This window comes from Spermophilus citellus (assembly GCF_964194105.1).
Source record: "Spermophilus citellus genome assembly, chromosome: 9".
In the NCBI taxonomy this organism is placed as follows: Eukaryota; Metazoa; Chordata; class Mammalia; order Rodentia; family Sciuridae; genus Spermophilus; species Spermophilus citellus.
The window spans coordinates 6,331,059-6,358,008 of record NC_138191.1 but is presented as its reverse complement, the minus strand read 5'-3'; the positions used below and the strand labels follow the sequence as shown (position 1 = coordinate 6,358,008).

The window sequence follows — 26,950 nt, the reverse complement described above, 5'->3', positions numbered from 1 at the left end:
GCAGAGGGTACAGCTTTGTACAGCGCATTCCAGTTTCTGAACTCCTTCACCAACCTCCCAGTCCTATAGAAAGGAAGAGCGGTTATTATAATCTGCCTCTGATGATAGAAGAAGGGAAGCCATGAGAGGTACAGTGCCAACCACTCCCTGTCTGTCATCCCACCCAAGTGCTAGGTCTCACGCCTGCACTTCACTGGTTAATGACTCCCCTTAGCTTCTCCATGAAGACTTTCTGGATAAATCCCTATTCAGGAAGAGTCCCTCTTCATCCCGGGGAACTCTCCAAGCAAACTTGTTACCATTTCTGCCTTTCAAAATATCTGTGTCTGCTTTGGTGTCTCATGGGTCCCGCTGGGGCAAAGACTGTATTAAACATGTATGGAGCCTCAGTATTTTGCACAGTGCGCCTCTTCTTGTTCTATTTTTTAAAAAATTTGTGGTACTGGGGATTGAACCCAGGGGTGCTCTACCACCACTGAGCTACATCCCAGCCTTTTTCATATTTTATTTATTTTAATTTATTTTTCTGGGCTGACATGGGGAATTGAACCTGGGGGTGCTTTACCATTGAGCTGTGTCCCCTTTTTTATTTTGAGACAGAGTGTCGCTAAATTGTTGAGGCTGGCCTAGAACTTGTGATCTCCTGCCTCTGCCTTCTGAGTTGCTGAGATTACAGGGATGAGCCTCTTTTTATTAGAGTCATTTTATTAGCAGTGTGTGTGTGTGTGTGTGTGTGTGTGTGTGTGTGTGGTGTGGAGGGATAGATATCCCTCCACTGGGAACTGAACCCAGGGTCTTCCACATGCCAAGCAACCACTCTCTTAGGGAGCTACATACCCAACCCTTATCAGTATCATTTAAATCTTTCTCAAGGTGTGCCTGTTGTAATCTCCCTTCTTTGGGATTTGGGATCCATTACCCAGTTCTTTACTGAAAACTTTGTTCCAGGCTGTTCTCAGAGTTGTCACACACTCATACCTTCCAGAGTTTTATAAAGTGTATAATCTCAACAGCCCAGAAGTCCACTGCCCATTACAAATATGGCCGTGATTGCCTCATTTCCTGTGTCATGTGACTCTCCCTTAGTCATCACATGACCCATCCACTTCACATTGCCGGAATTAACCCGCAGGGCTAGCCCAGTTCCTATAGCTGCAGTAGATAATCTGAATCCTTGTTTTTATTTAGTGGATCCTCTATCCCTCTGAGAGTGTGGAACTCCGGAGGTCTTCTTATCCAGTGACTGTGAGGTGATGGAGTTTTCAAGTCATTTTAAAGAGGTGAGTGAGCCATAGGTCTCCATTGGTCTTGCCATGCTGCTTCTGAAATCCTGGCCATCAGGCTGTGGAATTCGATGAATGGCAGACTCTCTTTGAACCCAGGTCATCAGGGTTCTTTGAGAAAAACACATATGGAGGGAGGGGTTAAGGTAGAAATGGGCAGGAAGAGAGTGAAGACGGTCCTTGTTTTTGGAGGGCAAAGAGCTGTCACCAGCAGTCGGATTGCAGAGAGGGCTGCACCCAGGTGTCTGTGGGCCTTTTCCCCTCCTTTTTTTTTTCTTTTTGGTACTGGGGATTGAACTCAGGGTCACTCGGCCACTGAGCCACATCCCAGCCCTATTTTGTATTTTATTGAGAGACAGGGTCTCACTGAGTTGCTTAGTGCCTCGCTTTTGCTGAGGTTGGCTTTGAACTTGTGATCCTCCCACCTCAGCCTCCTGAGCCGCTGGGATTACAGCGGTGTTCACCGCACCTGGCTTGTCCCCTCCTTAATAAAGGTGGGAGACTAGGCTGGGGGCACCCAGAGGCAGTCAAACTCTGGGGAGTAGCTGACAGGAAGAGAGGGGCTTGCCTTCTAGCCGTTTCTCATTCTGTTCTCAGGTGGGCCCAAAGCACCCAGGCAGGGTAGTGGTGGCTGCCAGCCTCACAGGATTGCTTCTGCTTCAGGCAGTGTCCTGGGCATCAGGTAAGTGAATCCAAGAGGGGAGGAGAGCATTGAGGCGCTCCCAGCCTCCTGGTCCTTTGGTAGTCTTCTGGTATGTAGGTGGGAGACTTTCGGAAGGTGCAAGATAAACTTCTGAATGACTGAGACCAGCCTTGAGGTGGGGGCACAGTGAGGGGATTTTTGAAACTGACGTTAATTTCTTAGCCTGCATGTCCATTCTCCTCATCCGCCTCCTGTGGCCCTTGCCTCTGCTTGTGCCCCTCTGTTCCAGGTGCCCGCCCCTGCATCCCTAAAAGCTTCGGCTATAGCTCAGTGGTCTGTGTCTGCAATGCCACCTACTGTGACTCCCTTGACCCCCTGACCTTCCCTGCCCTTGGTACCTTCAGCCGCTATGAGAGTACGCGTAGCGGACGTCGGATGGAGTTGAGTACAGGGACCTTCCAGGCCAATCACACAGGCACAGGTAATCACATGCCCTCATCCCCAAGCCAGGCTGGGTCTACCTGGAGCCAAGTCGTAACAGTGGTCACTACCCTTTCTCCCCTGTGACTGACAACCCTTCTTCCCTATGTGTGTCCTTAGGGCTGCTACTGACCCTGAAGCCAGAAGAGAAGTTCCAGAAAGTGAAAGGGTTTGGAGGGGCCATGACAGATGCTGCTGCTCTGAACATACTTGCCCTGTCACCCTCTGCCCAGAGTTTGCTGCTCAAATCTTACTTCTCAACAGAAGGTGAAGGGCGGAGAGGGCAAGTGACATTATGCAATGGACACGTTTGAATTTTCCTTGTACTTTTTCACCCTTCCCTGACAGTTGGCTCCTCTCTTCATGCCAATATAAATAAGATTGCCATGTCAATCTCTAAGTGCCTGGGGACTCCCAGGCTGAGAAGGACATGTTTCACCCAGGTGCTGACCTCCAAGGTTCCTAATTAGGGGCGCAAGTTCCCTTTGGCCCCGTTGATGATCTCAACTTCCATATCTTACTCATCCTTTTCTGCAGGAATTGAGTATAATATCATCCGGGTGCCCATGGCGAGCTGTGACTTTTCCATTAGCACATACACCTATGCCGACACCCCCGATGACTTCCAGTTGCACAACTTCAGCCTTGCAGAAGAAGATGTCAGACTCAAGGTGGGCATTCTCACTGTCTCAGGCCCTAAAGATGCATCAATGTCTGGGGGTTGAGAAGGTCCAGCGAGGGCTATCTGCAGACATGGAACCTTCCCCTGCGGTCTGTTTTGTCCTGGGGTGGGAGGGTGGGAGCTGACGGCTGGACCTGAAGCACTGGTTGGGCCAGTCTGTGTCCCAGCTCTGGGTGTCTCTCTCCTCACTACCTTTGTCTTTAGATACCCCTGATTCACCAAGCCCTGAAGTTGGCCCATCGCCCTGTCTCACTCTTCGCCAGTCCCTGGACATCACCCACTTGGCTCAAGACCAATGGGGCAGTGAATGGGAAGGGGTCACTCAAGGGTCACCCAGGGGATATCTACCACCAGACCTGGGCCAAGTACTTTGTCAAGTAAGGGATCATCAAGGCCATGGAGCCTCAACCAACTCACCCTTTGGACACCTTGGTCTATGTTCCAATTCTACCTGCTTCCACTTCCAGATCTGACTCTGCTCAGCTTATATTCCTACCTTCTGGGTCTTGCAGACTCAGGCCTGTTGGTCAGGGTTCTCATTCCCCAGGGTCTTGGTCTAATTTCTTGGCCATGATTGCTCATGCCCTTTTTCTCCCAGGTTTCTAGATGCCTATGCTGCGTACGGGTTAAAGTTCTGGGCAGTGACAGCTGAGAATGAGCCTTCTGCAGGGCTGATCAGTGGGTACCCCTTCCAATGCCTGGGCTTCACCGCTGAACACCAGCGAGATTTCATTGCCCGTGACTTGGGTCCAACCCTTGCCAACAGTACTCACCGTGATGTCCAGCTGTTCATGCTAGATGATCAACGCCTTTTGCTGCCCCGCTGGGCACAGGTGGTAAGGCCCAATACCTCCATGGGTGTCCCAGTGACCCCCAAATATGCCATCCAAATGATTGGCTCCAAACTTAAGACTGCCTTCCCTGCCCCAACTCTTGACTTCTGTAGTACTCTGGACTGGGTCCAGGTGTCTAGGCCACCAGCCCCATCAGACATCCAGGACCCCGTGGTTGTTCCCTTAATCCCATTTTTCAGGACTTCTAGTTCCTCTTCCAGAACCCTCTCTGCAGGGCTCAGTGTCAGTGGCTCCCCTTCCCCAGTCGTCTTTCCCTTTCCCTGTGCAGGTACTGGCAGACCCAGAGGCAGCCAAGTACATCCATGGGATTGCTGTACACTGGTATCTGGACTTCCTGGCTCCAGCAAAATCCACCCTGGGGGCGACACACCGGCTGTTCCCGAACATGACACTCTTTGCCTCAGAGGCCTGTGTGGGCTCCAAGTTCTGGGAGCAGAGTGTGCGCCTCGGCTCCTGGGATCGAGGAATGCAGTACAGTCACAGCATCATCACGGTGAGCCCCTGTCTCCCATCCTGCAAAGCAGACATCTCTAACCCCTTACCAAAGATCGAGAGCCCTCCTTGCCATCTTGCCCTCTGGGGCAATTTTGGGATATTGAGTCTATTCTGTTTTTCCTTCACATCTCATCACCCTTTAGCATATACTCAGGGCCCTGCCTCCAGTTTCTCAGCTTCCCTTGAAATGCCTCCATCTTCATAAACCCCTCTAGTTAGAGAGAGCCGAGCATGATGGTGCATACCTGTCATACCAGCTACAGGGGAAGCTGAGGCAGGAGGAGGGAAAGTTCAAGGCCACTCTGGAAACTTAGTGAGATAAAATTAGAAGAGTTAGGATGTACCTTGGCGGTAGGCTACCCTGGGTTCAATCTCCAGTACTACCCCCCTCAAAACAATTAAGGAGACAGGATTCCCCCTCACAGGGCTGAGCCACTCAAGGCCCCCAGCTCCCTCTGTGTTGAGCCTTTTTTCCTTTGCTCTTGTCCTTATTCCAGAATCTCCTTTATCATGTGACTGGCTGGACGGACTGGAACTTTGCCCTGAATCCTGAAGGGGGGCCCAACTGGGTCCGCAACTTTGTGGACAGCCCCATCATTGTAGACATTGCCAAAGATGTGTTTTACAAACAGCCCATGTTCTACCACCTGGGCCACTTCAGGCGAGTACAGGGTGGGTGCCCCCATTCCACACAAGGCCTATCATCACCTGTGCTGGGCTTACATCACTCCATACCAGGAGGGAGCAGGAAGGCGTTTAGGGTGGCAACACTGGGAGAGACACGCCCATCCTCTCTTGCGCCACATAGGCAGGAAGCAACTAGGTGGCATCAGGGACACACACACAACCCCTGGGTGCCTGATGCTGGGGCGGGGATGCAGGAGGTCAGGGTCAGGGCCCAGCAGTACAGCTCGAGGCCTATAGAGTTAGGGCAGAGTTTGGGCAGGACTTATGGGTGGGGTGGGGGCTGGGTGGCTGAGTTCTTAGACGAGGGTTTGGCTGAGGTCACTGATGATGCCTGTTCTCATATTTAGCAAGTTCATTCCTGAAGGTTCCCAAAGAGTTGGACTAGTGGCCAGTGAGAAGACCGAGTTGGAAACAGTGGCACTGATGCATCCTGATGGCTCTGCAGTCGTGGTTGTGCTAAACCGGTAAGGGTGAGAGCAGGTCTAGGATTGGCTGGGACGGGTGGTGGGCCTCAGCCGACTCACACTCTCAGCTTCTCCTCTCCTCCCCAGGTCCTCGAAGGATGTGCCTTTTACCATCAAGGATCCTGCCGTGGGCTCCCTGGAGACCATCTCACCTGGCTATTCCATTCATACCTACCTGTGGCGTCGCCAGTGATGGAGCAGATACCCAAGCAAGGACCTGGGTTCAGCATGGGCATTAAAGGGACAGAGTCAGCTCACATGCTGTCTATGGCTAAAGAGGGCACAGCAGGGCTGGGGTGAGCTTATAGTGACGTAAGCCCTTGGGCAGTGGTTTGGGTGACTCACTCTCCTCTCCAGTGGGTGCCAGGGGCTTGAGGCCCCTAGAGAAAGATCAGGAAACCCTAGTGTCCCCCCACCCGGCACACTTGTGTTAGCTGTGTGCTGGCTCCTATGGAAACTGGGCCTAGACCCAGGGTGAGCTCGCTGTGTGTATTAAAACAGATGGAGTGGGAGTTAGGGAAAGGAGAGACTAGGAAAGCTAGACCCAAGCTAGGTACTATTTGTCTTTCCTGGAGATGCAAGAGTGAGCTGGTGCAGAAGCACTGTCAGCCTTAGGGCAGGAGCCAAGAGCCGTGGGTAGGCTCAAGCACCCAGATGCTCCCATGGCACATGTTAGGAAAATGGGCTTCCCTTAAAGGAGAGAATGATTGCAGTCAGTGTGAGCAGCTTTATTCTTGGGGGCAGTACCCCATTTCTGTCTATACCAATAGTGGGGAGGCTAAGGGGCCTCTGGAATGCATGATAGTAGAAAAATCAGTCCTAGGAGCATGAGGACAAATCACTCCTCTTCATCCTCCTCAGCCATGCCCAGGGCCCCGCTGCCTGGGGTGCGGGCAGGCGTTGCCCTCTGGATGGAAACAATGCCACTGAGCAAAGCATAGCCCACCATGGCTGCCAGGCCTGCCAGCACAGACAGTATCTGGTTTCGACGCCGATATGGCTCCTCCTCAGTCTCTGGGCCTCCTGGTGTCTGGCGTGGGGGTGGCACCTCAGCTGAAGGGCAGAGGAGGAAGGTGGGCAGGGGATCCTGGATCCTGGCCCCCTCTTCCAGGGTTGTTCCTCCCATCTGCCCCTTACCTCCGTCCCAGGGAAAGTAGAGGCTGAGGATGTGGGCACAATAGGCACAGAGGTTATGCAGCCCCCGCAGGTGGGCCTGCAGCTTCCCACTGGGCAGCTTGGCTTGCAGCAGCAGGGCCAAGTGGCTAAAGACAAAGGCATCCAGGGAGGCGGGGCTGGAGAGAGGAAGAAGGTGAGATGGAGGGGGACCACTGGACAAAGGGGTCAAAATGGAGCTAGAGGAAGAGTCAGCCTTGAAAAGTGGGCTCTGGGAAGCAGGGAGGCCACCACAGGAGGCCAGGACACAAAGTTCTAGACCTGGGAACGGGGAGGGTTCCCCAGGTGGCGCCAGCCTGGCCCTGAATGGGGCTCTATCCCTGGGCTGCATAAAGGGCACATTGAGTGCCCTGCAGCCCTGCTGGCCCCTCCTGTGCCTGGCTGTCCTCCCACCCCACCCTCCTATACCACTGAGGAGGCTTCAGCCCCCCACACAGCCCTACCTAGTATCACCAGAGCCAGTGTCTGTCCTGAGGATCTCTTGGCCAGAGGCTGAGCCCACTCCAGCCCTAGCCCCAGCCTCTACATCTTCTTCTAAGCCACCCATTACACCACTGGAATCAGACTCACGCATCTCCAAAGAAGAACTTCTGAGAGCCCAGGCGCTGAGAGAGAAGGGTCAGGCACTCCCGAGCTTCTTGGTACAGCTATAGGGAGAATGCAGGTAGGCTGCAGCTGTGGAAACAGTACCACCTCCCCTCCTGGGCACTCCCTTCCTGGCCATCGTCCTTGGGGTTCATGTCATACAACAGCCCCTTGTCCCAGAGCTACCTCCTTCTCCAGTTCTTCCTCGTTCTCAGGTCTGTGCTCCCCACATAGCAGCTGTAGCCGCTCCATGTACTGCCGCTGCATGCGGCCAGGCAGGAAGAAGTTGAGGGGAAAGGGCATTGCCTCTGCATACCACTTCCGGGTCACTTCCACATAGTTCTTGGTGTCTATCCAAAAAGTATGTATCTGGATTGGGTAAGCAAGAAGGAAAAGGAAGGCTAAACCAACGCACCGTCCTGACTCAGCCTATGTTGCTCTGTGTCTCCCTGTGGGTGTGGCATGACCACCTCCCCCATAAGGCCACTAGTGCTAGGAGAGAGATCTGGGCGCACTCACCAGCACTGGGAGCAGCTTTTCCTCTAGGAGAGACATGAAGGCCAGGGTGTCTGCCCCTTGCCGGGCTGACAGATCGTAATCGGCATTGTACTTCTGTTGAAGAAATACCATGAGGCAGACACTGGGGGGTTGCATGGGTACTTCCCAAACAGGGAAGGGATGGTACCCTCCCTCACTGGCCTCTGAGTGTAGTGAGGTACAACGAGGAGCTTTTCCCACTGAGGCCCCCTTGCCTGGGCCCAGCCGGTAGCCTGTTGCTGTTGGCAGAAAGCCTGGGCCTTGGAGCCTGCTGGCCGTCAAGGTCCTGCGCCCATTGGGGGGAGGAAGGAAGGCCCAGCCACAAACTAGGAGCAGCTCCCAGAATTTCCACGGAAAGCTGGCAGCACGCCTGCTGACGACAACTTTCTAACAGCAACCTCACCGATCCAGACACCACAAAGCTAGCTGAGTGGAGATCAGATGCAGGTTGGCCTTAGCCCATGCCTCAGGAATAGGGGATGCCATTCCACACTCCCTGGGCCCAGCGAGCTCATCATGCTCAGCACCCCCTGGCTTGTTCCCTCACAGCCCAGCTTTGACTATTTCTTCCACTTCACTCCATGGCCTTGGAACCACCACCACCACATACGCATTCCACCCGCTCCCCCAGGTCTAACCTGCTCTGCCTTCCCAAGCTTCAGCCTCTAATCACCCCCCTCCATATCCTGAGTAAACTTTGTCCCTGCATACCCTCTTGTGCATGATCCTTAAATCTCTCTGACCTCAGTATCTCCCCTGTGGAATCAGGATAGTAATCTCTTTCTCTCATTATGGCTATTAGGAAATAATTCAGGAGAAAACTCTTGGAATCTGGAAAAGCTCTGTTCATACATAAGGAATCAGGGCAGTGGCCCAGGCCCTGACAGGAAATTTGGCTTTTATCTAGATCTTATTTCTCCAAGCCTCTCAAGCTCATTCCCCAACAATTTACCTGAGAAAGTACAAATGAGAAAGAGGGTCCCATTTCTGACAATGTATTCTATTTGGAACCAGGCTAGAACTCTTGTAAGATTGTAAGAGCATGCTTATTAAATCCTCTAGGTGTTTTGTGGGTTTTTTGTTTTTTTGTTTTTTTTTTTTTTTGGTGCTGGGGATTGAACCCAGGGCATTGTGCATGCAAGGCAAGCACTCTACCAACTGAGCTACATCCCCAGCCCAAATCCTCCAGTTTTATAAATAAGAAGCTTTCAGATCAAGAGTCAATGACAGAGTAAGAGTAAAGAACAAACACAGCCTAGAACTCCCACTCTTTTTTTCCCATTCAGTACTGGGAATTTCAACCCAAGGACAATCTACCACTGAGTTATACCCCTGGCCCTTTTATTTATTTATCTATTTATTGCAGCACTGGGGATTGAACCCAGGATCTTATGCATGTTAGGTAAAGCACTTTTCCACTGAGCAAAATCCCCAGCTTATTTTTATTTTGAGTCAGGGTCTTGCTGAATTGCCCAGGTTGACCCTGCACCTATGAAACTCCTGCCTTGACCTCTTGAGTTGCTAAGATAACAGGCCTGTCACTGCACCCAGTTTCTTATTCTTCTTGCAATATTCTAATTCCCTGTCCTGACTCCAAGCCTTGTCCATCCTAAGCCCCATATCTAGCCCAAACTAGTGCTTAAAAACAGAGACGTAACCCTTAGAAGTACTTTTGAGTCCCACTTTTGAGGACCTCATCAGAGCCAAATGCTACTCTCTTTTCCTTGTGTTATCAGTCTATGCCTCTCTCCCTCCCTGCCCAGTTTGCAGAAGGAACTATGCCCCTGGATGGTCCCAAGGTGCTCTGGGCTTAATCTCTGTTTTTACTACATCACAGTGACAATGTATGTCTTCCTCATCAGAATGTGTGCTCCTTGATGCTCTGGGTCATCTGTGTTGAGGTTGGCATATGTCTGGTGCTCAATAAATTAATATTGCACTGAACTGACTGAACTTCTCTCATTTGCAGACCCCCATTCAAGCCACCTACCTCTTTTCGAAGGTGGGTGATGATCTTGTGTGGTACCGAGATGACTTCTCCATGAGTGGTCCGAAGGGCAGGCAGAGTTCCTGACATTGAGAAAGAAGTATGCCCACCAGATCCTTAGCTGCTTATTCATATGTATTTGTACTACATTACTGCCTGTTTCCTGCTCCTCCCCTTGCACACTCCCTTCCTTATCCCCTAGGGACTGGATACCTGAAGGGCTTCGCCAAGGGTTGGCGATCTTGTGTACCTTGAGTGGAGCACCAGTAAATCTGGCATAAGTCTGCAGGGAAGGAATCAGAAAGCACCGAGTTCAGGCCCATGACCTCACGGGGGAACCAAGAACAGAGCTGTTCACAGAATACCATATGGGCCATGCCCTATGCTTAGCACCTTTGTACAAAAAGAGGTAGTCATTACTATTTTACAATTAGGTAAAACAGAGCTCAGAGATTATGGACATGTGGATGATTACAAGTCAGCTAGGAAAATCCTTCCCTCTATCTCCCTTCTTGCATCAATCTGATAGACACTTATCCTTGGAAGATTCTAAATAGTATCTCTCTTCTTGGAAGAATCGACCACATCCTTCTTTGGTGGTCTCTTTCTACCCACATATCTTATGTTTTACAACAGAATATTTTATTAAACTTATTTCCTTTCTGCCAATAACTTGAAGGGAGTGGCCAAGTCTTATTTCTTTGCATGGCAATATTATGCATTTGGAAGAAGTCTAATACAAGCTTTTAAAATCACAAAGTAAATGAGTGTAGTGAACCAAGTCTGTCTGATTCCAAAACTCTATAGTCTGGCTGTGGGCTGTCTGGACCCACAAGCAATAAAGGCTGTTTATGAGAAAGAGGGAGAAAGGGGGACTGAAAAGACAGGAATGGAAAGCTGAAGATCCCCGAGATCGTTCGGAAGGGATTGCCCCAAGGTCACACAGCCAGAGGATGGATAAACAAGGACTGGACCCCATCTCCTGAACCCTCAATCAGGCCTCTTTCCACTGCAACACGAATCCTAGGCGACTGTGGCGTGGGGCGCTGAGCCCACTTCGGCCAAGTATGCTCTTTGACTCAGTTTCCCCCACGGCGCCCCATACTGACGAGCCCTGGCCAGGTTCAGACGCTGGGCTAGTTCGGGCCCCCTCCCCACTCTTCAAGGGCGCAGCAGAGGGCGCCGGCGCCACTCCTCACCAGCACGGCCAGGCTATCCAGGTCCACTGACGGCAACCCCCAGCCCCCTGACCAGCAGAACAGCTCCATGGGCGCCGCCATCTTGCACGCCCTCTGTCCCGGAAGCACCTCCCCGGGAGCTTCTGCCCTCCCCTGCCCGGACCCGCCCCCCGCCGCCCCTCCGGAGGATCGGGGCGGGGGGCCTGGGGAGGGCCCTGGGGAGGCGCGGCTTCCCCGGGTCGGAGAGGTGGCCCGCTGGCGGGAGGCGGAGCCGCGAGCTTCGGCGGAGGGCTGCCGCCCGCCCATCCAGAGGCGGCCCACGCAGTGGGGCAGGGCTGCCGGCCAGGCGCGCCTCGGAGAGTCCCGGCGCCTCAGCCGCGCGGAGCCCCGCGTTCCCGGAGGCGCGGCGGGCCTAGGAGAGGGAGATCTTGTGCGCCCGGCCGGGTCCTGGGGGCTCCTGCCAGACTGCACGTGGCCTGGCCTGCTCCCGAGCCCCGCGAGGCTCGGCCCCGAGCTGGGGCTGCGGGGGGGTCCCCCGGGCCGCATGTTTTCCACAGCGCGTTATGTTTGGAGCGGGCCCTGCGCCGCCTGTCGCCTTGGAAACAAAACACGGGCGGTGGCGCGGCCGGAGCCGAGGCCGGCTGGGGCCTGGTGGGGGGAGGGGATGTGGGGCTGGCGGGCTGTTGCCTTAGTGACGAGAGCCCAGGCGCCCCTCGGCTTCATCCGGGTCACGGCCCGTCTGCCAGCACCCACAGGAGTCTTCAGTCTGGTCCTCGGGTGCTGCTGGCCTTTCCCCTGACTTTCTTTCTTGGCGGTGCTGGGGATTGAACCCAGGACCTTCAGCATGCTGGGCGAGAGCTCTACTACTGAGCTACACCCCTGTCCTTGTCCCCCGGTTTTCTACCTCCATTCTGTGGTGCCTTTCTTCTGATTTCTTGTCTTCGACCTCACTGACCACTGTTTTAGACCTCGTTCAGTTATCATTAGGAGCTCCCAAACTTCCAAGTTTCCTAGGAATGAGGGAAGTGGAGGGATGGGCACACATCATGAAACCCCCCTACTCACACACTCTAATAATTAAAGAGCACTTGCTCCGCCAGAGCAGCAAGCTTCAAGCCATGTGGGCATCCACTGGGCACTATAACAAGCTAGTTTCGGCCACTCCCTTTGGCGTCCTCTTCTGCCCACTGGCATTGCCCATGCCAGGGGTTCCTGCCTTCCCCAACTGTGGCTTCCAGAAAACAGTAGCATTCGGTAGGGCTGTTTGTTGAGGCTCCCAATAACGGGATATAGAGGAGAGGGAGGCACCTGGGGGCCAGGACCATTAGGGAGTACCAAGAGGCAGGGAGGCCTCCAGGACTCTCCCAGTGCCCCTGGTTCCCGGAGCTGGTGATGCCTCCAGGGTGATTGGCAGCTCTTTGTTTCAGCCCCCCCTCACCCGCCTGCTGGCCCCCCCTACAACTCCCCCCTCTGTCCCTCCGCCCCCCGCTCCTGCTCTCTCCGCCTAGCCTTTCCCCTCCCAGCCGCCTGCCTGCCAGGGGTAGTGAACCGGCTGAGCGGCATGGAGACGCAGAAACTTCGGGGGGCCCTGGCTCTTCTCCTCCTTTGCTCTTTCGCATCCGCTAGTCAGGATCTGCAGGGTAAGCCTGTCTCCATCCTCCTAGACTCCTCTCTGTCTCCTCTCTATTTGCCCCCAGCACAGGTAGCGGGAGGTTGTGGGCAAGGGGAGAGTCCTGAAATTGAGCCCCGGGAGAGTTCCACTGCCTAGAGCTGGTGAAATTATGGCCTGGTGGAAAGGAGTGGGTACCAGAGATTATGCCAGTGGGAACTGGCCAGGATTAGGCATGAGGCCAGAGCCAAGGACTCAGGAGCGGGTTGTTAGGACTGCTTGGCTGGGTTGTTAGAGCATCCACAGGCACTCCAAGGGTCAGGGAGAGCAGCCTGAAGGTTGGTGCACTGTGAGGATCCTTTCCCTTCTCCCTGGGCTCCTGGCTGCTGAAAATCAGGGTGGGGGTGGGGACTGAGAGGTCTAGGCTCTCCCGGAGGTCTGGTGGTGGGATGGGCCTGATGGGTGTGGGAGAGGTAGCTGGAGCAGATGACACAGGCAAAGATTCTTTACTGGCTGGAGGGGAAACCACAGATTGGCCAGGACACAGGAGGCAGAAGAGCTGGGTCTTACATTCCCTGGGGGGTGGGGGAGCCCTCAGTGGGCAGCTGTTCTTATCCAGATGAGTGTGCCGAGTCCCCAGGATGGGAGGAGGTGGACCAGGGTGTGGAATGAGCCAGACCCAGCAGTGGAAAGAGAAGCTGCCTCCCATTTCTGCGCTGTGGGCACCAGGTGCCACTCCTGCCTCATACCAGCACAGCATCTCCCTTGCGCCACCTGGTGGGGGCATCTCAAGTTTGTGGGATGGTTTCTTATTTCCAAGTGAGTCTCAGCTCTGCAGGTTCCCAGAGGGAGGTAACAGGCAATAATGAAGGAAAGATTCACTGCCTTGGCTGTCCTCTGATAACAAAAGGGTGGAGTTACACTGCTTGGTGGTGGGTAACTAGGGATGCCCCACCCCTGAGGGCTCAGGGGAGAAGGCAGGTCTTAGCACTTGACTCCTTCTTCTGACCTTGATAACCCCTGCCTGGCCAGTAATTGACCTGCTGACTCTGGGTGAGTCCCGGCAAATGGTAGCTGTGGCAGAGAAGATTCGGACAGCTCTACTCACTGCTGGGGACATCTACCTCTTGTCCACCTTCCGCCTGCCCCCTAAACAGGGTGGTGTCCTCTTTGGCCTCTACTCTCGCCAAGACAACACGCGATGGCTGGAGGCCTCTGTTGTGGGCAAGATCAACAAAGGTGACTGGTGGGCATCTTCTTTTCTGCAGCAGTGATTCCCTTGAGCGCTCTCCCTCATCCCCACATCAGGTGCCTCTTAATTCTTCTTAACCTCCTCTGGGAACCATGGTTCCATCAGGCTGTGGCCAGGCACCAAGGGGCACAGTAGGGGTTATGGAATGCATAGTAAATCAGGAGGTCAGGTGCCCAAATAGCAAGGTGAGTTCTGGTATTTATAAGTATGGGAGGCTGTACTTAAGGATGCCCAGAGAGAGGGTGAGACATCTCTGTGCTCCAGCAGTGACAGAGATCCCTCAGATCCCTGGACAGGTCAGTGGGTATAGAACTAGCTGCCATCCTGGCAGAGGATAGGTTGATATGATGCACTGAAGACTAAGAAAGTCCTTGTCTCTGAACCAATTTGAAAACATTTGTTTGTATACCTATTATGCGCAAAGTGTTGAGAGATATATAGCTGATTTAGGGATGGTAACCCCAGAGATGTGGTATCCAGAAGAGTTGATCCACGGCTCAGTGGGACCCAGGGGATGGGGGATAGTGCCCGTACTGACCTCCCCTCCCGGGCAGTACTGGTGCGGTACCAGCGGGAAGATGGCAAAGTCCACGCAGTGAACCTACAGCAAGCAGGCCTGGCTGATGGCCGCACACACACAGCTCTCCTGCGACTCCGAGGTCCCTCCAGACCCAGCCCTGGCTTGCAGCTCTATGTGGACTGCAAACTGGGTGACCAACATGCCGGCCTCCCAGCACTGGCCCCCATTCCTCCAGCAGAGGTCAGTGGGCTGGAGATTAGGACCGGACAGAAGGCTTATTTGAGGATGCAGGTGAGCAGGAAAGGCCCTCCAAGTTGTGTGGAGACAGTCTGCACCAGTGGGGGGAGGAATTGGTAGAACTACTTTACCTGCTGTCCTCTCCCCCCCAGGGCTTTGTGGAATCAATGAAAATTATTCTGGGCGGGTCCATGGCCCGTGTAGGAGCCCTGAGTGAATGTCCATTCCAAGGGGATGAATCCATCCACAATGCAGGTAACAGAGACTCCTATTATGAGGCCATGGGTTCTGTGGTTTCCAGTGACTCTGTCCTTCTGATTTCCTTTCCCCTAACACCCATTCCTTTGGCTCATCTATTCCTGGGACTTCTGACCCAATCTTTTACCCTCAACTCCATGATCTCCTATATGGGAGGTTTGAGTAAAAAAAAAAAAAAAAAACAGGTGTCCCTGTTCAGGTCACCCAGCCTAGGCCAGAAAAGTACCATGACCCAAGAGAGGTCCAATTCTGAGGATCCCTGGGAGACAATGGGGAGGAAGGCACTTTCTTGGTCTTGGCCAAGATCCTTGTTTCAGGTTTTTGTAGGTCCTCTTGGTCGTTGCCATCTACCAGCAGTGTCTCTGAGCATTGCCCATCTGCCTGGTCTCTCTGACAGATACTCGAAGGCTCTTGTACAGGAATAGCTCTTGGAGGAAGCTTGGGAAGGCAGAAATGGAATGTACTGGGGCCCTTGTCCTGGTTTGGGTGGCCTCTCACTGGGACCCATTCTGCTACTTCCATGCCTGAGAACCAGGGGAATTTTTTTGTGTGCACCAGAGATTGAACCTGGGGATGCTTAACCACTGAGCCACATCCCCAGCCTTTTTTGTTTATATTTTATTTAGAGACAGGGTCTCATTGAGTTGCTAAGTGCCTTGCTAATTTGCTGAGGCTGGCTTTGAACTTCCAATCGTCCTGCCTCAGCCTCCCAAGTTGCTGGGATTACAGGTGTACACTACAGTGCCCAACAAGAATTTGGATTTTGACTTCCTATAAGGCAACTCCCCTTAGAGGGTCAGAACTGGTGCTAGCTGGGGATGTGGTTGAGATAGAGCTCTTGGCTAACCTGTGAGGCCCTGGGTTCCATCCCCAGCACCCCAAAAGCAAGACAAAAAAATTGGTGCTGCTTTCTAACCAACTCTGCCCTTGTGCTATGTAGTATCTCATCTTTATTCTAAGGCTCCAGCCCTGTTCCCTTCTTCCTTTCTCCTTCCCACCAGCCTGTCCCCTGACCATGTCTTCTCTTCTCTCTAGTGGCCAGTGCACTGCAATCCATTCTAGGTGAGTAGGCCATGAGGTGGGGAAGGGGTGAGGGTGGGGAGGAGGCCCCAGGCTTGAGCAGCTGCCTGGAACCAAGTCCTCTTCAGTCAGGTGTGGGTGGGTCTTAAAAGGTAGGGGATGGGCAGCAGTGGCTTGTTGCCCTTGGAGGGTTCAAGGCTGATGACCCAGTTCTGAGCCTCTCCACACATGGGCCCTGACAGGAGAGCAGACTAAGGCGCTGGTCACCCAACTCACCCTCTTCAACCAGATCCTGGTGGAGCTGCGGGATGATATCCGAGACCAGGTTTGGGTGGGCCAGCCGAGGGTGCTACCAGTCCAGGGGTGGGGTGGCAGATGCTGAGAGCTGACTCCTTCCCATTTTTTAGGTGAAGGAAATGTCTTTGATCCGAAACACCATCATGGAGTGTCAGGTGTGCGGTGAGTGGGAGAGCAGGGGAGGGCTCCAGATGGCACCGCTCTGCTGCCCACCTGTGGCTTTGGCTTCCCCTTCTAACCATTTGACTGGTGATCTCTGGGTAGCTCTGACTGTCCCTGCCTCCCAGGCTTCCATGAACAGCGTTCCCACTGCAGCCCCAACCCCTGCTTCCGAGGTGTGGACTGCATGGAAGTGTACGAGTATCCTGGCTACCGCTGTGGGCCTTGTCCCCCAGGCCTGCAGGGCAACGGCACCCACTGCGATGACATCAATGAGGTGGGGGAGGCAGAGCCCACATGGGTGCAGATAATTGGGGTGAGGGTATCAGGAAGAGCCCAAGAGGCTGGGGAAATGTTGATTGGAAGCAGAGGAATCTGGGGGTTAGGAGAAGTCAAGAGACCAGCAAAAAAGTGAGATGGGAGGTAGGCAGAAGACTGGAGGGCCACATGGAAGGAGCTGGGGAGTGGAAGGGCCGTTTGAGCAAGGGGTACAATTACAGATTGCAAATCAGAGGGAGGCTGGGGCGCAAATCAGGAGCACCATGAGAATGGAGAGGGAGAATTGTGGAGCGGAGAGAATAGGAACACTGGTTCCAGGATCATAGGCCGAGGTTCTCTGGAGAGAAGCCTCATATCTGCTTTCTTGCCCTCAGTGTACTCACGCTGACCCCTGTTTCCCGGGCTCCAGCTGCATCAACACTATGCCCGGCTTCCACTGTGAGGCCTGTCCTCGAGGCTACAAGGGCACCCGGGTGTCTGGTGTGGGAATTGACTATGCCCGGGCCAGCAAACAGGTCAGGATGGACAGTCTGTCTAGAGAAGGGGATTCTGGGTGGGACATGGGACACTGGTGATAAGTGGGGTGAGGCTGGCTTTATATTGGCTTGGGGTCTGGACTTATTAATGCTCATGATAAGGCCACACCAATGCCTTCTCCTGTATTTGCGGAGAACTACCCTTGGTCTGGTTCCACCCAAAGTCTGCCCCTTCAGGTCTGCAATGACATTGATGAATGCAACGATGGTAACAATGGTGGCTGTGACCCAAACTCCATCTGCACCAACACCATGGTGAGCTGAACACCCTGTCTCCAGGGGTGGTGTTAGAAATGTATGACCCATCGTCAAATTTCCTGCTCTCTTCCTCCTTCCCTGGGGTTCTACAGAGTCCGTATTCACAGGGACCCTACTGCCTCTAACCAGCAGGGACCTTTAGCAAGTTATTTAACCTTCTCAAGCTTCCTTATTTGAAAAATGGGGCTATTATCTACTTTGAAAGATTGTCCTGAGAGCCTAAAGGAGAAACTAATATGCCCTGTTGGCTGTGAGGGCAGGTGCTATACCCTTAGGGAGGGCAGTGCCAGTCCAGGGCACCTGGTGGCCCCAGCCTCTTTCCCGACTCTACTTTCTCTCTCAGGGATCTTTCAGATGTGGTCCCTGCCGCCAGGGTTTCCTGGGCAACCAGACCCAGGGCTGCCTCCCAGCAAGGACCTGTTTCAGTCCAGCCCACAGCCCCTGCCACGTTCATGCTCACTGCCTCTTTGAACGAAATGGTGCAGTGTCCTGCCAGGTGGGCTGGGAAGGACAAGGGAAGGAAATGTAGGGAAAGGGCGAAGACCAGTGAACATGTTTAAGGTTGGGGGACTTCGTGGAAAAGGGTGGTGGGTCTGGACCCAGGAACTGGCTAGTGGGAAAAGTAGGGCCTAGAGAGGGAGTGGTGGGGCATGGGAAGCCATCCCAAGTTGCTAATTCCTGCTGTTTGTGTCACCCACCCCAGTGTAATGTGGGCTGGGCCGGGAACGGGAACGTGTGTGGGCCTGACACAGACATTGACGGCTACCCGGATCAGGCGCTGCCCTGCATGGATAACAACAAACACTGCAAGCAGGTGCAGGGGCCGGTGGACCAGTGTGGTGGGGAGCCCCAGGCTGGGTCAGGCCAGAACTCATCCGTTCTCTCCCTCCCCCTGAACTTCAGGACAACTGCCTTTTGACACCTAACTCTGGGCAAGAAGATGCTGACAATGATGGCGTGGGGGACCAGTGTGATGAAGACGCTGACGGGGATGGGATCAAGAATGTTGAGGTGGTCCCCAGACCATCCTGCCCTCTGCTCTCTTCCTCCTGTTCGGTTCTCTCTGGCCTCTCCCATAATCCTGCCCCTTGACAGTGCTCTAAGAAGGTTCCAGAACTCCAGATTAGGGAGCTCTAAACCTGTGGCCCCGGACAGGTGGATCTTTCCCTCTCATTTCTTGACCAGGACAACTGCCGACTGTTCCCCAACAAGGACCAGCAGAACTCAGATACAGATTCATTTGGTGATGCCTGTGACAACTGCCCTAATGTTCCCAACAATGACCAGAAGGACACAGATGGCAATGGAGAAGGAGACGCCTGTGACAACGATGTGGATGGGGATGGTGCAGGCCTGGGGCTCAGGGGCAGGCTGGGAATTTGGATAGAGGGGATGAGTCAGGGAAGCTAGGAGGTCTGTGAGAATTGGGAGGCATGCTGTGGGAGCTGGCCTGGGTCAGAGGAGATGACCAACATAACGGAGACCAAGCTCAGGAAGTTCACCAAGTTAGAAGAGTGAGACGTGTTCTAGTGACAACTCTGTGCTTTCCCCCATGTCTTCTAGGCATCCCCAATGGATTGGACAATTGCCCTAAAGTACCTAACCCGCTACAGACAGACAGGGATGCAGATGGGGTGGGAGATGCTTGTGACAGCTGCCCTGAAATGAGCAATCCTACCCAGGTACAGGGGAGGGGAAGGGTAATCAGTGGAAAGCCCCAGCCCTTTGGATGGGAAGTGGGTCACCATCTTCAGAGTTATCAAGAGGAGATGGTGAGATCAGGCCCCTCTCTCAGACAGATGCAGACAGTGACCTGGTGGGAGATGTCTGTGACACCAATGAAGACAGGTGGGGTCTTGGCCAAGAGACAGTCTTCCAGGGGATATTTTTCTTTCTTCTAGTCCATTCTCACTTCTCTCTATGGCTCAGTCTTCATTCTCTATTCCCATAATCTCCCTTCCATTCCTATTGCTGGACCTTCATATCTGGCTGGCTGCAAGGGGTCTGGATGGAGGGCAGGCTCAAGACTCCCCTAAGCAGAAGGCAGGGAAAGAAAGGATGGATGGGGGGGACTTTGGACAGCAATTATTTGGTGACTGTTTTTCTGAGCAGCGATGGGGATGGTCATCAGGATACCAAGGACAACTGCCCACAGCTGCCAAATAGCTCCCAGCTGGACTCAGACAACGATGGACTTGGGGATGAGTGTGATGGGGATGATGACAATGACGGTGTCCCAGATTATGTGCCTCCTGGTCCTGATAACTGTCGTCTAGTACCCAACCCCAATCAGAAAGACTCAGATGGTAAGGCTTGCTCCAAAGAGGGTTGGACTGGTTTGGACTTTGCTCAGGGGGAGATAGTAAGCCCTGCAGGGCAGTAAGGAAGGGCAGGTAGGGAGAAGTCAGGAATGCAAGATCTAGGAGGTGACAGTGTTGGCCATTGGCAGTGGCCGGGCCTTCCTGAGCTCCTAGCCTTATCTACCCAGGCAATGGTGTTGGTGATGTGTGTGAGGATGACTTTGACAACGATGCAGTGGTCGACCCCCTGGATGTGTGTCCTGAAAGTGCAGAGGTAACCCTCACGGATTTCCGAGCCTATCAGACCGTCGTCCTGGATCCTGAGGGAGATGCTCAGATTGACCCAAACTGGGTCGTTCTCAATCAGGTACTTAGACTCAGGGCAGTGGGCTGGGCAGGTACTGTCAGGCCAGACCACCAGGTAGGGCCTAGGTGGGGTAGTACACCTGGATCAGGGCTTTTTTCTTTCCTGAACAACCCCAGGGCATGGAAATCGTTCAGACCATGAATAGTGACCCTGGCCTGGCAGTTGGTATGTAAGGGATCATCCAGTTCAATAATTTCCAAATGGAAGAATTCTTTAGGGACAGAGCATGGGGGAGGAAAGGGAGGGGAAAGATGGGCGAAGGCAACAGAGAAGGCAGTGGACAAGCTGGCCACGCCTACTGCAGGCACCCCTTCCCAGTCCTCCTGCGGTGGGCCATTTGCTGCCCCTGACCTTTACCCCACCCCTACCCCACCCCAGGATACACAGCCTTCAATGGTGTGGACTTTGAAGGCACCTTCCATGTGAACACAGTGACTGACGATGACTACGCAGGCTTTCTCTTCAGTTACCAGGACAGTGGCCGCTTCTATGTGGTCATGTGGAAGCAGACAGAGCAGACCTACTGGCAGGCCACACCTTTCCGTGCTGTTGCCCAGCCGGGGCTGCAGCTCAAGGTAACCCAGCTGCCCAGTTTCTCCAACCTAGGCCTGTTCCCAAAGCTCTCCCCTGCCAACCCCAGGGCCTCCTCTCCTGCCTGATCGGGAATCCTCAGGACTCTGGCCTGCAGGTCGGCTCTGTGGGCCTCCTTGACTCCCTTCCCATCTGTACGTTCCAGCCTTGTGTTTCCCTTCTCTCTGCTCCTATGGTTGATCTAGTGTCTTTACCAATGACCCCCAGGCAGTGACATCAGTGTCTGGCCCAGGTGAGCACCTCCGGAATGCCCTGTGGCATACTGGCCATACCCCTGACCAGGTACGGCTGTTATGGACTGACCCACGAAATGTGGGCTGGCGTGACAAGACCTCCTATCGCTGGCAGCTGCTGCACCGGCCTCAAGTTGGTTATATTCGGTGAGGAGAGGGGCCAAGTCCATCCGGAGGACCCCAGGCTGGGGCCTTTCCTTCCCTTTTAGCTGGGACTCACCAGTGACCTCTCCTCTGCTCAGTTCCTCAGTGCCATGGGTAGGGACCATGGCCACTTCTCTCCGTCTCCCTTCTCACCACAGACAGGACCTGTAGCCAGTGTTGGGCACATCATTCCTTCTCTGTGCCCCATTTTTCTTCTGTAAAATAAGAGCATTGAGCTAGATGCCCTCAGACCCCAGGCCAGTCTGTACCGGGCCCATCACTTCCAACCCCCTAAGTGGCACAGCCCAGAGCCTACTTCATCAGCAGCTGACCTGGAAGGGATTTTACAGAGGCCCAGACCTCCCAGGCTTCTCAGTTCAGCACTTTGTCCACAACTTTGCAATTCCCTCCCACAAGTGTCCCTAGTTGATGGGGACAACTTGAGAAGGGAGGGGAAATGGGTGTGCTTGGAGGCTGGATTTTTTTCATAGTCAAGAACTCAGAGTCCAGGGGCCTGGAGTTGGTGCCCCTTTAAGGTGCCTAGTGCTGTGGGGCGCCAGAGCTGGGGATAAAGGGGGGTTGACTAGAGCCTGGGAAGCGGGTGACTTCACCCCCCTGCCCATTGTGCTCATCGCCATGGCAACCCAATCCTCGCTTGGAATGCGGCTGGTGCTTTGAGATGCAAAAGGGGCTGGACAAAGAGCTAGGGGCCCCTGGCCTGAGAAAAGCACCCCCTTCCCTCCCCTTTCCTCCTCTCCCTTCTCTCTTCAGCCTGGTGAGCTCAAGGGGGGCTGGGATGAGCAGGGCCTGGGACCCACTGGCACCTTAGCACCAATGGACACCCCTATCCTGGACAGGGTGAAGCTCTATGAGGGTCCCCAGCTAGTGGCGGATTCTGGGGTGATCATTGACACATCCATGCGAGGGGGGCGTCTTGGTGTATTCTGCTTCTCCCAGGAAAACATCATTTGGTCCAATCTCCAGTATCGATGCAACGGTGAGGCTCTAGACAGATCAACCTGACCCCTCACATGTCCTGGGAGAGTCGCCTTCTCTGACCTTACTTATTTCCCCTTCTTCAGACACAGTGCCCGAGGACTTTGAGCCATTCCGGAGGCAGCTGCTGCAGGGAAGGGTGTGAGGAGGTGGCCACCGGATTCCTGATTTTAGACTCTCTGGCCTTGGGGTCCATCCTGGAGACTCTGAGGTCTAAACTACAGCCCCTCAGCCAAACATAGACCCTTCTCTGGCACCCTCAGTTCAGCCCCAGTGGGGCAGCACCCCCACTGTTCAGGGGTTGGGACATTTTCAAGGGGTATTACTCAGGTACTAACCCCAGGAAAGAAAATAGCAGATTGCCATAAAGTTCCAGTTGTTTTCTAAGCCAGTGCAATTGCTTGTTTAGGGGTTTTCTGGGATAGGGTGGGAATCAAGAAGGAACCTGAGGGCGTCAGAGGAAAGCTGGTAGGCTAGAAGTTAGAGAGCTAAGGAAAGTTTGGCTGATTTGGGTCGCGGGTGGAGAAGGTGCCAGATGGGGTTAAGTGAAGGATGAGGTGCTGTTCGGAGGATGGCTAAAGTCCTCCCAGCCCCACTTACTCACGGTGGCAGCGGCGACACTCCAGTCTATCTTAGATCAGCCGGTATCGAAAGCCAGGAGGGCGGGGGCTGCCCCGCTTGAGGAGAGGGGGAGGCCGGGGGGCCGAGGGGGCCGGAGGCCGGGACGAGTGCAATATTGGCGGGGGAAGTAACAACACTGCACCGCGTCCCGTCCCTCCCGCCCGCCCGGGGCCCGGGATCCCACTCCCTACAGCCTGAAGCCAGCCGGGCTCAAGGACTGGGGTGCACTCTGGGGAGTTGGGTTCACCTTAGAAGCAGGCCAAAGACTTGGCGCCTCTGAGGGTGAAGGGGATGGTAAAGGGGAGGGGTAAAGGGAGAAGGAGAGACTGCGGTGCCCAGGAACGCCGCTTTCCGACGCCCGGGCGTTGCGCGCGCTTGCTCTTTAAATACTCAGACTGAGCGGCGCGGAGCCGTCACCATGGTGACGCGTGTCCCAGCAACCGAACTGAATGGCTGTTGCCAGGCAACTCCAGAGTTGAGGTTTGGGGCCGCCCACCTAGATATTCCTACTTTCTCAAACAGGCTGGTGGGGGGCCTTCCCCGCCTCCAGCCCGCTCGCGAGCGCGCGGACCTACCGCGCCCAGCGCCGCCCACGGGCTACGGCGCGGCACAAAGCGGTGCCTTGGAGGCCGAGCCTCGGGCGCGGGAGCGGTGGTCCCCCGCTCCTGCCTGGGCTTCCCTCCAGTCTCGCGCCTTGCAGGAATGTTCTTAAAGTACTGATTTCCAGTCTGTGTTGTCGGGGCTAAGAGTTGTTTTCCCCATCCCCTCGACACTGCCTCTGTTGGCCTAGGCCACCAGCGGGAACCCCGGACCCAGCCGACACCCTGAGACCACGTGCCGCACTGGCCCCAAATACCTCCCTTCCCCGCAAACATTTCCGGCCTTCAAAATACCTTTCGATTCTCCCAAATGACGCACCCTCACGTACGGTTTTGCTCTCCCAACGCACGCGCACCTGCACCACTCTGCTCCCCGGAGGACAGTTGTATTCCTAAATTCCATTCTGTCGCTCCACCTACTCGGTCTCCTAAATCCGCGACTACCCTCACGGAACCTGTCCTACTCCCCCCTCCCACATTCCGATGTCCTCTCCCAGAGACCTCGACGCCCCTTCTATAAGCCTCAGGACCACCCCACCCACTTAGAATCATTTCCTCCAGACACCACCCCCGAGCGTCTGAGTCCCCACCTACTGCCCCCGACCCCACGGTTGTGTGTGGCGCCCCCCACCCCCGCTTTCCTTTCAAGGCATTGATACTTCCCGCCAGGGCCCAGCTTCCCCAGGATCTCACTGCCCCCATTCAGTCAATGTCGCCCAACCTCTCTCCCCTGGATCGGGGCCCCTCCGGACGCCAGGGTCGGCCACTAGAGGGCAGGAGCTCCCAGCAGCAACTGGAGGTGGAGGCTGGAAAGGAAGAACCTTAGGGTTCGGCAGAGCCCAGGTTTCGACCTTCTTTAAGTGGAAATTTCCCCCCTGCCCCCTTCTCGGGGGGAGAAAGCCGAGGAGGGAACCCAGGCTGCTGGAAAGCCCGGCCTGCTGGGGCGGGGACTATGGGTTTCAGGGTAGAACCGTGTGTGGAACGGGACAGGGAGCGGTTAGAAGGGTGGGGCTATTCCGGGAAGTGGAGGGGGGCAGGGAGGGAGTCCAAAACTAGCACCTAGTTCACTCGTTATTAAGTACTCTTATTTCTTCTCAGCACGCAGAGTGGGCTTCAAAGGACCCGTAGGGGAGGGAAGTAGAGTGGCGGACCTCGGGGTAGGCCTCCTGGCCTTGGCTGTCAGGGCCTTCAATAGGCCCCCCTTCTCTGCTCCCTTTCCTCACCTTAGCTGTTGTGCTGGGGCTAAAAGTAGAACGGGTGGGGGGAGGGGGTCACGCTCCCTAACCCCTCCCCCACACCCACCTCCTGAGTCAGGGAGTGGTTGGTAAAAGGGGGAGGCCAGGGAAGAACAAACAGGTTGTCAGAAGTTGAGTGATTGGAGACCATGTACCCTACTCAGGAATGGTTGGGGAGAGGAGGAAAAGGCAGGAGGTAAGGAAGGGGGAAGGGGGGCGGAGTTTTGTCACCTGTCCACCTGCTCCGGCTGTGCCTAGGGCGGAAGGGGGGACTGGTATAAAGCAGCAGGCGCCAGTGCCTCTCCAACTCACTGCAGTGCGGCTGGAGTCTGCTCTGCCCCCTCCCCACCAGTTCAACACCACCATGACACCTGGCATCCAGTCCCCCTTCTTCCTGCTGCTGCTTCTCCCAGTGCTTCCAGGTGAGGGCCTGAGGTTTGGAGGGGGCTGCCCTGCTCATGTGGTATTCCTGGACTTTCTGTGGGTTTTATTTCCTGGCAGATGGCACCATGAGAGTCAGAAATTGCAGACAGGTGTGAACAGGTTGGTACCAGGATGAAGGAGAGAGACTCAGGACAGGCTGAGAAGAGGCAGCCCCCAGGAGAGGGGGTGCAGGGGAAGAGAATGTCCTGAAGAGAAGTCTAGGAGGGAAGGGAGTCGGGAAGGGTAAGTCTTAGGAGTGAAGAAAATGGACCAGCCAGGAGTAGAGGTGTATGGGAAGAGTGGGAGAGGCTGCCAGCAGGGTAGGAGGAGGGGGGCAGACCCAGGGCTGCCCGATGCCGACCAATCCCCAGTCCTCCTGATATTACTTCTCCTGTTAGCAAAGGTTATATTTTCTCCTTGCTCTGATTTGCCCTCCAACCCAGTAGTTCTTACAATTTCTGGCTCCAATTAGGTCAGAAAGTAACCCAGTGTCCAACTGTGTTGAGAGAAGTACTGTGAGAATGACCAAAAGTTTACTCCCCACCTCAGCTATGGTTCATGCTCTGCTGCCATTCCAGGACAGAATAGCGTTACCTTATCTGAAGGTCTCCAGCACTGCCCTAAACTCGGCCAATTCTATGATCACTACCACTCCAAGCAGCAGGTCTCCATCAAGCTCTGCCTCCACCCCAGTCCACCATGGCACCTCATCTGGGACCAGTGGGGCTCCAAGCAGCAGCTCAGCCTCCACCCCAGCCCACCATAGGCCACTCATCTGGGACCACTGGGGCTCCAAGCAGCAGCTCAGCCTCCACCCCAGCCCACCATAGCCACTCATCTGGGACCACTGGGGCTCTAAGCAGCTCAGCCTCCACCCCAGCCCATCATGGCACCTCATCTGGGACGACTGGGGCTCCAAGCAGCTCAGCCTCCACCCAGCCCACCATAGCCACTCATCTGGGACCACTGGGGCTCCAAGCAGCTCAGCCTCCACCCCAGCCCACCATAGCCACTCATCTGGGACCACTGGGGCTCCAAGCAGCTCAGCCTCCACCCCAGCCCACCATAGCCACTCATCTGGGACCACTGGGGCTCCAAGTAGCTCAGCCTCCACCCCAGCCCATCATGGCACCTCATCTGGAACCACTGACACTCCAAGCGGCTCAGCCTCCACCCCAGCCCACATAGCCACTCATCTGGGACCACTGGGGCTCCAAGTAGCTCAGCCTCCACCCCAGCCCATCATGGCGTCTCATCTGGAACCACTGACGCTCCAAGCAGCTCAGCCTCCACCCCAGCCCATCATGGCAACCTCTCTGGGACGACTGGGGCTCCAAGCAGCTCAGCCTCCACCCCAGCCCATCATGGCACCTCATCTGGGACCACTGGGGCTCCAAGCAGCTCAGCCTCCACCCCAGCCCACCATAGCCACTCATCTGGGACCACTGAGCTCCAAGCGGCTCAGCCTCCACCCCAGCCCATCATGGCACCTCATCTGGACCCACCGGGGCTCCAAGCAGCTCAGCCTCCACCCCAGCCCATCATGGCACCCCATCTGGAACCAGTGGGGCTCCAAGCAGCTCAGCCTCCACCCCAGCCCACCATAGCCACTCATCTGGGACCACTGGGGCTCCAAGCAGCAGCTCAGCCTCCACCCCAGCCCACCATAGCCACTCATCTGGGACTACTGGGGCTCCAAACAGCTCAGCCTCCACCCCAGCCCACCATAGCCACTCATCTGGGACCACTGGAGCTCCAAGCAGCAGCTCAGCCTCCACCCCAGCCCACCATAGCCACTCATCTGGGACCACTGGGGCTCCAAGCAGCTCAGCCTCCACCCCAGCCCATCATGGCACCTCATCTGGAACCACTGGCGCTCCAAGCAGCTCAGCCTCCACCCCAGCCCACAATAACACTTCAGCCCCAACTGCAGGGACTTCATCAGCCTCAGCTGCCACTTCAGTACAC

General features: G+C 55.0%; 3 protein-coding genes across 8 annotated transcripts; 2 read left to right on the top strand and 1 right to left on the bottom strand.

The window, feature by feature from the left end:
* Positions 1–1,120: 1,120 nt before the first annotated feature.
* Positions 1,121–6,150, top strand: GBA1 (glucosylceramidase beta 1). The gene is made up of 11 exons (XM_081305252.1): positions 1,121–1,280; positions 1,881–1,965; positions 2,216–2,407; positions 2,527–2,673; positions 2,944–3,077; positions 3,293–3,465; positions 3,687–3,924; positions 4,211–4,435; positions 4,935–5,098; positions 5,472–5,588; positions 5,676–6,150. Exons 1-11 carry the CDS (start codon positions 1,254–1,256, stop codon positions 5,779–5,781), a joined length of 1,608 nt encoding a protein of 535 aa, XP_081161378.1. The 5' UTR covers positions 1,121–1,253; the 3' UTR covers positions 5,782–6,150.
* A 145-nt stretch (positions 6,151–6,295) lies between these two features.
* Positions 6,296–11,609, bottom strand: MTX1 (metaxin 1). Of its 2 annotated transcripts, XM_081305254.1 has the most exons (8): positions 11,070–11,609; positions 10,084–10,153; positions 9,874–9,953; positions 7,866–7,958; positions 7,533–7,715; positions 7,332–7,408; positions 6,726–6,880; positions 6,296–6,641 (listed from the first exon to the last, which is right to left on the bottom strand). In XM_081305254.1, exons 1-8 carry the CDS (start codon positions 11,592–11,594, stop codon positions 6,427–6,429), a joined length of 1,398 nt encoding a protein of 465 aa, XP_081161380.1. In that variant the 5' UTR covers positions 11,595–11,609; the 3' UTR covers positions 6,296–6,426. The 2 variants fall into 2 exon arrangements, with proteins under 2 accessions (XP_081161380.1, XP_081161379.1); XM_081305253.1 differs by having other exon boundaries at positions 6,296–6,880.
* A 965-nt stretch (positions 11,610–12,574) lies between these two features.
* THBS3 (thrombospondin 3) lies at positions 12,575–22,481 on the top strand. 5 transcript variants are annotated; one of them, XM_081304981.1, is made up of 23 exons: positions 12,575–12,688; positions 13,690–13,896; positions 14,464–14,720; positions 14,819–14,921; positions 15,960–15,986; positions 16,187–16,269; positions 16,352–16,403; positions 16,529–16,677; positions 17,054–17,194; positions 17,393–17,470; positions 17,817–17,969; positions 18,177–18,287; positions 18,377–18,484; positions 18,659–18,818; positions 19,037–19,155; positions 19,269–19,321; positions 19,586–19,779; positions 19,962–20,140; positions 20,257–20,305; positions 20,519–20,715; positions 20,939–21,111; positions 21,966–22,105; positions 22,191–22,481. In XM_081304981.1, the coding sequence occupies exons 1-23, from the start codon at positions 12,610–12,612 to the stop codon at positions 22,247–22,249; spliced, it is 2,871 nt and encodes a 956-aa protein (XP_081161107.1). In that variant the 5' UTR covers positions 12,575–12,609; the 3' UTR covers positions 22,250–22,481. The 5 variants fall into 5 exon arrangements, with proteins under 5 accessions (XP_081161107.1, XP_081161108.1, XP_081161109.1 ...); XM_081304982.1 differs by lacking the exon at positions 16,187–16,269 and having other exon boundaries at positions 16,352–16,396; XM_081304983.1 differs by lacking the exons at positions 21,966–22,105; positions 22,191–22,481 and having other exon boundaries at positions 20,607–20,715; positions 20,939–21,080.
* The last annotated feature ends 4,469 nt before the right edge of the window (positions 22,482–26,950 follow it).

Bases quoted from the DNA above. Each gene is read 5' to 3' on its own strand.
- GBA1 (XM_081305252.1), top strand. From the start codon at position 1,254: ATGGAGTTTTCAAGTCATTTTAAAGAG. The intron at 2,408-2,526 runs GTAATCACATGC...GTGTGTCCTTAG, and splicing joins GGCCAATCACACAGGCACAG to GGCTGCTACTGACCCTGAAG. The intron at 4,436-4,934 runs GTGAGCCCCTGT...TCCTTATTCCAG, and splicing joins ACAGTCACAGCATCATCACG to AATCTCCTTTATCATGTGAC.
- MTX1 (XM_081305253.1), bottom strand. From the start codon at position 11,594: ATGCGGCCCGGGGGACCCCCCCGCAGCCCCAGCTCGGGGCCGAGCCTC. The intron at 9,954-10,083 runs GTATCCAGTCCC...TCTCAATGTCAG, and splicing joins CCCTTGGCGAAGCCCTTCAG to GAACTCTGCCTGCCCTTCGG. The intron at 7,959-9,873 runs GTAGGTGGCTTG...TTTCTTCAACAG, and splicing joins TCACCCACCTTCGAAAAGAG to AAGTACAATGCCGATTACGA.
- THBS3 (XM_081304981.1), top strand. From the start codon at position 12,610: ATGGAGACGCAGAAACTTCGGGGGGCCCTGGCTCTTCTCCTCCTTTGC. The intron at 13,897-14,463 runs GTGACTGGTGGG...CCTCCCGGGCAG, and splicing joins TGTGGGCAAGATCAACAAAG to TACTGGTGCGGTACCAGCGG. The intron at 20,306-20,518 runs GTATGTAAGGGA...ACCCCACCCCAG, and splicing joins TGACCCTGGCCTGGCAGTTG to GATACACAGCCTTCAATGGT.